This window comes from Passer montanus, unplaced genomic scaffold (assembly GCF_014805655.1).
Source record: "Passer montanus isolate IOZ18808 unplaced genomic scaffold, ASM1480565v1 scaffold77, whole genome shotgun sequence".
NCBI classification, from domain to species: Eukaryota; Metazoa; Chordata; class Aves; order Passeriformes; family Passeridae; genus Passer; species Passer montanus.
Window position 1 is genome coordinate 2,308,304 of NW_024372923.1, and position 10,000 is coordinate 2,318,303.

Genomic DNA, 10,000 nt, shown 5'->3' on the forward strand with positions numbered 1-10,000 from the left:
CATTTATGGAAGAGGAAAAAAAAAAAAAAGTGACAAGGAAAAAAAATTAAAAATTGGTTCTCCTCCGCGGTGCCGGGAGGTGGAACGGTTGTTTTTCCTCCAGTTGTATTCAACTACTGTAAATAATTTGCCGTGCTTTTTGTGAGCTCAAAGGATTCAATGGCAGCCTTCCACAGGAGCAGCAGGGGGAATTAGTTTACTTGGAAACGATCTGCGAGTGTGTGTATATACTGCTGGTGAATATTAGATGATTGGATAATGAGGTGTTAGCAAGGAGAGGCTACGGAGAAGTAAATATCGTGGTTTTTAGCGGGTACTTTTCTTTAAAGAATGTGTTACTAATGCAAAGCATTCCATTCGCCACGGAAGGTGCCGGGACAGGAGGAACTTGGAGCATGGCATAAACCCACCCCATCGCTTTGAGAAGGTACCGGAGCCCAGGGTTATACTCTGACCACAGCGAAACCAAGATTTACAAGTAAGCCAGGTCAGGATTTGGGGAATTTTCTTTCCAGGTCACACCATTCCCATTTTAAGAGGTGGAAACTTATTCTGGGCACACTAAAATCCCAGGAAGTTGGGTGGTGATTCCAGAGGGAGCAGAACCATCATTTCCTTAGCACGGCCCTGCTCATGAGGACCCTGAGATCTCCTCAACCCCACCAACTTCCAGAGTGTGTGGAACTCTGGCCCTGCCATTCCTCCTCCATTCAAGGGCCTCAGGGTTCTCTGCCACCCTGTTCCAGCAGCGTTTATTTACTCTGAGTTGTTCTCTTACCATCATTGTTATTAAAAGTAGGACTTTAAGGAGCAGCCGTTCAGATTTTCACATTCATTTGCAACGGTGCAGCTTACTCGACTGAGCATTTATGGGATGTTAGGCAAAGAGGATTTGGCACTGTGTTTTTTAACATTTAAAGAAAGCAAATCAATTACCGTATCGCCAAGAAAAGGAGCTGCTGGTAAGTGACATTTATGTAGATTTTCTGTAGCATGGAAAAGTGGCCTTTATTTTTCTAAGCGATATTTGCTGCTCAGAGTCAAATTCTTTTCATGCAGCTTACAAAAATAAATACTCGTATTTTGCTAAGATCATAATGGCTCATTAGAAGAGGCTGAATTTGGACCTAGACTAAAACCTAACACCACAGGGCTGAGCATGCTTACTTGAACCTATAATGTTGCTAGTTCTGGCTCTCTGGGGAAGGAGAGGACGAGGGGAGAGGATTCAGCCTTCTTAATTGTGAACCTCATTAGTGACGGTTGCTAGGCAAAACACACACCTACTTTCCGCGCATATGAAAGAGATAAACAATACGTCATAGACCATAATGACTCTGGTGCTCAGGGCGACCTTTAATTATTATATTTTTGGTCTCTTATACCTTAGTTATTAATGCAGAAAAACAAATTAGGGTTGTGTGTGTGTGCGGACCGCGGCAGATTTGTAAATGGCTTTCCATTTTTTGATGTCTAGATCGCGTTTCCTTCTGATAGTTGGTGCTCGCCTCATTCATTCCCCTCCCAGCCCGTTGGTAAATACTATTTGAAACGTAAAACGACAGTGATTGTATTAGCAGCTTAGTATTGTTATCACTTTAATTAATTTTATTAGTGTAAAAAGCCATGATCCTGTCAGTGCGTTAGTAACAACTCGCAAGAGAAGTCCCGTGGAAGCTGGTGTGCGTGGCCCAGCACATGAGGTCATAGCAGGTTTGAGAGTCTAACTCTTCCAGAACTCAAGATGCATTAAAATTAAATGTATTTCAATGTGCATTAAAATTTTGGGCAACACTAAAGTCTTCAGGAAGATGAACTGGATAATCCCTCTAACTGAAAATGTTCTATTCTATTCTATTCTATTCTATTCTATTCTACTCTCCTCTATTCTATTCTATTCTATCCTAACCCATCCTATCCTAACCCGTCCTATCCTAACCCGTCCTATCCTATCCTATCCTATCCTATCCTATCCTATCCTCCCCTATCCTATCCTATGCTAATTTTATTAAACAGAGGTTCCCTGAGAGCTGGTTTGCATCCCTAGACTGGTATATTTTACAGTTCAAACAAAGTGACATTTAAATCCAAATTAGTATTTTGGCCTTTGCAGGACAATAAATACATGTGTGCACGCGTTCAGGCACAGCTGCAATTGTGTGTGAGTGATTCAGGGGCTGATGGGCTCCAAAAAGATTGGGTTTCACAATTCTGGATTTTCAGAGACACTTTCCATTCTCCTCTTCATCTCAGCCTATCTTCTTTTTGCAGTTCAGGCAAGAAGTCAATCACACTGAGTCAGGCTGAAGAAAAACATTTTATGCTGTTTTTCTCATCCAAACCCCCTCCTGCCGTAATCTGCAGTAAGGCCCAGGCACAGGAAATTGACCTCACAGTAAATTCTTTACAGATTCGGTCATGTTTTTACCATCCACTTAAACTTGCATACATAACCTGAGACTGTACCTCTGGATCAGGGAATATGACAAGCCAAAATAAAATCAAGTCAAATTAAAGAGCAAGAAAAAGCTGCAAGCAAAACAAGACTAAAATAAAAAAAAATAGAAGAAATAAAATAGAAAAAGATGAAAAATTGGTTGTGACTGCAAAACTGCAAGTATTAAATAAAGAAAGAAGTCAGAAGCTGATTCAGAAGCGTCCGTGTTGTAGTTGACAAGGGCTGAGAAATACTAATGGACTTTTTTTAATGGGTGCTTTGATGGATGACAGAAGAAATGATGTAAAAGTAAATGTAGTGGTGTCTCAACATAAAATGTGGTGAAAATAAAAGAAAAAGGGAAATAAAAAAATAATAAAATAAAAAAAAAGCATTGCAAATAAAAAAAAGGACATGTAAATGTGTGCCTACCATTTTCCAGATAAGAAGGGGCCGTACCTTCTGAGGGGTCAAGGCGGCGAGCCCGCCTCCCGTGTTTGGAATTGTTGTGTACAAACATGTTGTCTGAGACAGCCAGCACGTGGCCATCCACATTGACTGTTGTTGATACAACAACCTGGAAGAGAAAACAAAACCCCACATTTCAAAAATCCTGCAGATTTTCCCCGAATCAGGTCTCGTAAGACAAAACAGCATCCTGTTACTTTTCTGTTTCTATTTAAACCGAGTGAATGACATCTCTGAATACATCTTTGTTTACGTGGGGACCACTGGTGATTTTTAACTCACAATTGTTTCTCTTCAGAACCTACTACACTAATTAGAGTTTAATCTCCTATTATGCTAACAAATGAATTCAATTCAGGGAAATATTCTTCTAGCCATTAGTTTCAGAAACACCCCTCTAGCCACTCATTTTAAAAGCTGCTGTTTTGATTGATCTGTTGATATATTGATTAGATAGTTTATCTAATTAAAATTTGTTCACTTGAGACTGTCTTCAAATGAAGGGTTGTGAGGATTCCAAATAAAAAAAGCTTAATAAATCAAGAACCGTCGTAACTCCCCATTTTTTCTTCAGTAAATGATCTCCAGGTCAGTTTTACAATTACATTTAATGTCTGATAATGAACTTTTTTGCATCTGAAAAGGCCGAGTTGAATATGAATAGTGAAAGTGTTTTCAATCCATGAAAAGTATCCCTTCTCAAGTTCATTTGGATGGTGATTGACCCTGGTATGTCAATGGAATTTCCTCCTTTATTTTTGAGTGAAAGGCTCCTATTCTTGTGTCCAGGTTCAGAGTCCGGCCATAGAAGAGATGATGGATAGGGCCTCCTTTGGCTTCCAGCTGCTTCTCAGTTGAAAATGGCAAAGGAACATATGCAAAAGGCACAACCTTCCCGATGCCAACACCTCCACAATGGAGCCGTGGGACTCCTTCCGGAAGCGGCAGCGCGGGAGCGCCAGCCAGGGAGGAAACCGTGAGCTGCTTGGGGTTTGTGTGGAGCACGGCTTCGTAGGTGGATCGCCGCTATCCCAGACTGACATCTACATCTTATTTAAGTACTCCAGCGTGGGCCCTTTGCTGTGGTTCCAGGTTGTCTAAATGAAGTGGTCGCTGCAGATTTTCCTTTGGGGTGAGTAGAGTCCGTAAAGTCACCGCCTAAGTCAGACCTTATCAACACAGCTGGTGAGGGCAGACAAAGGCAGGACAAATCTCAGTGTCCGCTTTCCTTTTATCTAAATTTTGGTTATAACGAAGATGATTGCGGGGCTCTCCCACCAGCTTCTAAACCAAAACACTTAATGAACACAAATGGAAGGGGAGCTGAGAGCCTCCTCCACACAGAGCTGGTCCAAGGCATCAGAAGAAAATTCTTGTCTGCTTCTATGTTTTGGATCACCTCTGATCCTGTTTCTTATTCACAAGCCATAATTAGCTCTCAGCTATCACAGCACCTTTTCTGTGTATCCTGCCTCCTTGGAGACAGCCATCTGCGGTACCCTTTAGAACAGCCCGAGGGCAGTTCTCTGCCAGGCTGTTCTGCTTCCCCAGCTCTCTCCTCCCAGAAGTGGACACCTTCCCTCTTGTCAACATCCACTTCGGAGAGTGCTGAGGTTGCATGCTCAGCTCGGCCGCAGAGCTGCTGCCAGGCCACTGGGCTATCCTCTTTCACTCTTAATGAGATTCCCAGACCTCCAGAAATATTGCAAAACATGCAAGCGTGGTTTCCAGCCAGGATTTCTGGGTTTGGTTCCTAGAACACGGTATATTAAAGAGACAGAGCAAGGTGTATATGAAAATGACAACTATTTTTGTTCTGTCATGTCTATATAGGTCAGCCACCAAGGGAAAATACTGTAGTTCAGCAAAAGAAAGTCGACGTGCTACGCTTTGTTATATCGCCTCACTCCTGCAGTGCACCTCCACAAAGGTGCTGAGGCAGGGAAACCAGGTAAAAATACTGTTCAAGATCTGACATCCTGTTAAGTCCAGTTAAACCTTCTGAGAGGCAGGGAGATTAGCTAAAGAGACCCAGGAAAGTCTTTCTAGTGCCTACTGGCTCCATTGTCGACCACAAGATCACTCGTGACTGATGCTTCATTTAGTCATCAGTGAGACAAAGAGGACATTTCCACTCATTCCAGGTTTGACCTTCTGTTCTGTTCAGATGGATCAATACCACCGATGCCACGTGAAGCTGAGATGCATGAAAAATGGAAGCCTGGCTCGATTGTTTTGAAGGAATATTTTTTTTTCCAGCTACAGATCTTTTCTGTTGGCTGGCTCGAGGGTGCTGGCTTCCCCGGTTGGTTGGCTGTGCATGAAAACAGATGTCACATGTTTTGCTATCAAGTTTAACCACAAGTAATTCTTCTCCAAACTGAGAAAGTCCTGAACATCTCAATACTACTTTATTGCTGTAATCAAATACGAATAATTGTGAAATATTTTGAGGGGAAAAAAAAGTCAGTTATTTCCTAACGAGCCTTTAGAATGACCCCAGATACAGAGGAAATCATTTGTCCATCCCGTCAGCTGCCTGTCTGTAGTGCTATGATTCACCACAGGATATCTCAAAAGCTGTAAGGAGAAAGTGAAGTATTAAACATTTTCTAACACAGTTGAAAAAAAAATCTGTGGGTTGGGCCACCACTGCTGGATCTACAAGTTGTGAACCAGAGAAATGTGAGTTCCAAACTTCCCTGTGCTCCAAAGTTTTGTTCTTAAAGTAAGATCAAACTACTCAGTCTACATAAAACATTTGCAGGTCTCAGCAAAGAGCACACTACAGCACAAGGTGATAGTAGGAAGGAAAATTAGGGAAATAATTCCTACGGGAAGACCCACTTGCTCCAACATTGATCCATTACAGCCCCCTGCAGAACTTCAGAACCAGCACTTAAATTAATGGGAGCAATGTAAAATAGTGACAGCAATTTTTTTTTAAGCATGGGAACAACACTGAGTGGAAGCACTGACTGTGTTTTTTCAGAAGTTCAAGATGAGGATGTGATCAAGTCTCGTATACATAATTTATGCATTTAGAGGGATCTGTACCTGGAATCTTCGCATGTCTCGTGGGTTGCCTGCATTCTTCAAACAGTTCTGATTGCACTTGAGGAAAAACTTTAGAAAGAATCTATAAAAATACAAAATTGAAATCTATTAGATTCATCAAAATGTAAATCCAATTTTTTAGAAGTTTAATAAAATCTAATCATAAATAGTTATACCCAAAAGAATACTGGTAGTGAAATATTACTTTCCTATTCGTTAATGAACTTATTTTAAAGCATAAGATCTCTGTCATAAACAGAACATTATTGCCAAGGAAAGGCAAATTTATATTTTTAATTTTTCAACAACTACAAATGTATTGACTCCAGGCCATATCCTTAACTCGGTGTGGGAAAGTTGATTTCAATGACTCATTGACTTCAAAGGCAATGACTTACACCAGATGAGAATTTGTCTCTATTTTTTTAATACTTTTCATTTTTTCACAACTTATATTAGCAGTAATGACCTCTACGTCGAAAAATTCCAAAGGTAATGATCAATCTTCTGAAAAACACTTGGCTTTGCCTCCGGTTTGGAAACTCGAGCTATTCAAAGGGACTCGATCCAACTCCTGCTGACTCCAGGGAGATCCAGGCAGGATCTGCCCACCGGCAAGGCCCCGGCTCCCTCATTGTTTTTGAAAGGGAAGGAACATGGCAAATTAGGCCCTGTCTTACGACCTCTTCAACCTTTGCCAGCCTTCAGCTGTGAGGAGTCGCTCTACCCAGGGATCGAAATCCAGCTTATTTCTGCTGAGCGGCAACCAGCAATTATTTAGGACTAACCCTTATCATCCAGGCATCTCCCCATAAACCGTTTTTGCAGCAACGCTGCCCCAGGGGAGCACAGCAAGCACTTAGAGGGAAGGGGAAAGCTTGGGAAGATGGAAACTCCTTTCTGCCGCCCTCCTGCACCGCAGGAAAGAGCTGAACTGGGAAGTCTCCACCCTGCAGGTGAAGCAAACCGTGGGATCCTCAGGAGGACATTTGCAGCCTGACATCATCTTTTTTATTTATGCACTCATGGTTTCATCCTTCATAATAAAACTATGTCTTTATTAGGTTTTCTGCCTAATGAGCGACCTCTAATGACAAGCAAAGCTCAGGATTTTCTCCTCAGCCAGAGTTCCTCAGATGCTCCAGTCCAGCAGCTCGTGCTGCCCAACTTTGTACATGCTGGACAGTGAGGTCAGCCAGAGCTTCCACATTCAGAATATGAACAATTTTGATTTATTCACTCATGTCAGTCTTCATAACAGGAGTTTCCATGTGCCTAGAGCATTCCTGGCAAGAGGAAAGACAGAAACATCTTTCCTCCTTTAGCACCCAACAAGGCCCAGCCACAGCCAGCAGAAAGAACAGCAGTGGCTGTACCACATCCTGAAAAGCTTTGAGGGTCATACAGGAGAATTATGGGAGCATCCCCTAGTCAAAAACTTTTTATCCCAGCTCTTCCTCCTTTATTAAACCTTGATCAGCACCCTGATGTTACCCCAGGACACGAATGCTGAAGGAGCAATCCCTCATATCAGAGAGGCAAGCAGGGAAACAACCAGGTTTACTGAAACTGCATAAATAAATCGATGCTGACAGTTCAGCTGAATGCACATTTCTTTAAAACTTCCTATCCCAAAACCTGTAAAGGGGTTTCAGCTGTCGAGCTGAAAAAGGTCTGGATTTCTGTGGTGGATGACATGATCTCCTAGCTCAGATGCTCAGGTTTTCTGGATGCTGTTGCAGGGATATTATCGGTAACTCCATGAAACTGCCTCTGTGTAAGCCACAAGTTCCCTCTAATTTTATCTGCCATGTTTTCGAGTTTTTTTGGTGTTTTGGATTAGTAATTTTTTGATTGTTGTTGTTATGTGAGATACTTATTCTCTCCAGATCATTTGATTATAGGCCAGGTTCACTGGTCATTGCAGGGGGGTTGGAGCTGGATGATCTTTGAGGTCCCTTCCAAGCCAAACCATTCCATGATTCTATTATTCCAAAGGTAACACCCTTTCTGTCAGACCTCTATTTGGTTTTGCACAGCTTCCACCACCCAGACTGTGAGTCTGTGCAAGGCCCAGCTGATGCCCAGCTCCACACAGAACCACCCAGTTCTGGGGAGCCAGGAGTTGGGACCAGCCTCCAGCCTTACGGCTCCTTAGTGCCACATCCAGGCTGAAGAGCAGTATCTTATCTTCTTTTTTTTTTTTTTTTTCTGATCTCAAATGGGTGTTGTGAGGCTTATTGAGCTAATGTTTGTAAATTGCTCGGAAATTCTCCAATGAATTGTGCACTAGGAATGCTAAGTATTGCTCCTCGTGGATTGTTTTTAGCGTGAAGCATTCATGATGAATTGTTTCTATACAGAGAGCTCACATCCTGTCAAAGAAAAAGGGCCATTAAGCACCCTTTCGCTAAACATCAACTGGAACCGGTATTTGTTCAATTATTTGGTGAAAAGGACCCACTCTTGGTGAAATTAGACATCATCAAGTTTATTAGGATGGCTCTGAGCACCGGACTAAATATTGATGCCAGGCTGGAGTGAACAGAAGCAGCACTCTCATTTCAGCTCCACTACATTCCTTGACGCTGAGATATTTTATTTCTCTCTTTACTCTGTGCTTTCAGAGCCCACGGAGCACAGGTGGCATCAGGACAAGCTTTTCAGAGGAAGAGAACATAAGCTAAAAACCACATTCCCAGGCAGGGTGTTCCTCTATGCCAGGAGATGATTGACTTGGTGGTTGCTCTCAGCTGACCACCAAGGACTGTGGGCACTGCAAACCATCCCTCCCACCCCAACCACGAGGTCTCTGTGGCAGAGCAAGAAGCAAGGACCTGGAGCAGAGCTCTGCTTGGTCTCATCTCAAACTTTGAGACAAGAATGAGAATTCAAGCCTTTCTAGGTTTGGCTCTCCCTGTTATATTTTGTATTATAAGCAGAAATTTTAGCCTTCTTTAATAAATACAGCCTTGCAAAACAGCCTTCCCAAGCAGGCTAAGCTGCTCCTAAAATACTGATAGGGAGAAAAATGCACTCTTTGCCATGTCCCCTTGCTCTGATTTTTTCCCACTGCTAGAATGGGGCCTGCTACCCTCTTAATTAAAATGTATTACCTTCCACAAGACTCCACTATTTTAAGCTAAAATTTACATCTTTTATTAACTCACCTCACCTATACACTTAGCTCTGATGCCTCTCGCCGCCCATCTGCCATCCACATAGAGTGAGTCACTTGATATTCCACCCACCAATTTTTCCTAACAACCACTGTGCAATTAAACTCAACACGTTCTGTTGCGAGGTAAATTAGGCACACCTGCGGCCAGCCTGCATTTGAACCGCATCAGAAAAGGACCTAACAAGGTGAGAGCAGTACCACAAAGTTATAGGCCTGTCAAGCAATTAGGTTTTCACTTCTGGGACATCCGCACAGTGCAATTATGCTACACATTACAACCTGGCTAATCTTCTGAACAAATGTCATGTCTCGGAGAAGCGAGGAAAAGCAGTTCATCTGCAAATGTGGCTGCTCTTAAGCCTCCACCTTATGCACATAACAACCTACAGGAGACTTTTTTTTTGTGAAATGAAAGATGGTTTTTTTCCATAGAAGATTTTTTAAACCCTGCAAGTGCTTTTTCATCCTGTTCACCTCTTCTTAACCTCTGTGAGAGGAGGTGGTGTAGCAAATAGACCAGAAAGACTTTTGTACTTAAATTTCAACACTAAGCAAGAAAATCCTCGGTGCTATAAGCACAAGCAGTGGCTTCAGTTTGGTCCAGTTCAAATACTGCTTGGCTACAGGAATATTTGTGGCAGAAAACCACCTATTACACCCCAGAAACACCATTAATAAAATGTATTTCCACCAGACCACAAACCGAAGCGTCACTCATGCAAATAAACCTCAGCAGGAAGTAAACGCTTCATTCTTTTTATTTCAGATATGGAGTCTGAGTGTCCTGGTGGCAAGACCCTGAGCCCAACTCTGCACTGGAGAGAGGTGAGATCATAAGGAAGTCAGTGGAACCATGT

At 42.4% G+C, this 10,000-nt stretch overlaps 1 protein-coding gene across 16 annotated transcripts in view; it reads right to left on the reverse strand.

Moving 5' to 3' along the window:
- EBF3 (EBF transcription factor 3) overlaps nt 1-10,000 on the reverse strand; it is a 118,384-nt gene that overhangs the window by 37,142 nt on the left and 71,242 nt on the right. For 9 of the 16 annotated variants that reach the window (XM_039731421.1, XM_039731410.1, XM_039731416.1 and 6 more), the window contains exons 7-8: nt 5,963-6,044; nt 2,870-3,014 (exon numbers count right to left, since the gene is read on the reverse strand). In XM_039731421.1, coding sequence (XP_039587355.1) covers nt 2,870-3,014; nt 5,963-6,044 — 227 coding nt within the window. The remainder of the gene's footprint in view (nt 1-2,869; nt 3,015-5,962; nt 6,045-10,000) is intronic. The other 7 variants (XM_039731422.1, XM_039731414.1, XM_039731419.1 and 4 more) reach the window with 1 other exon arrangement.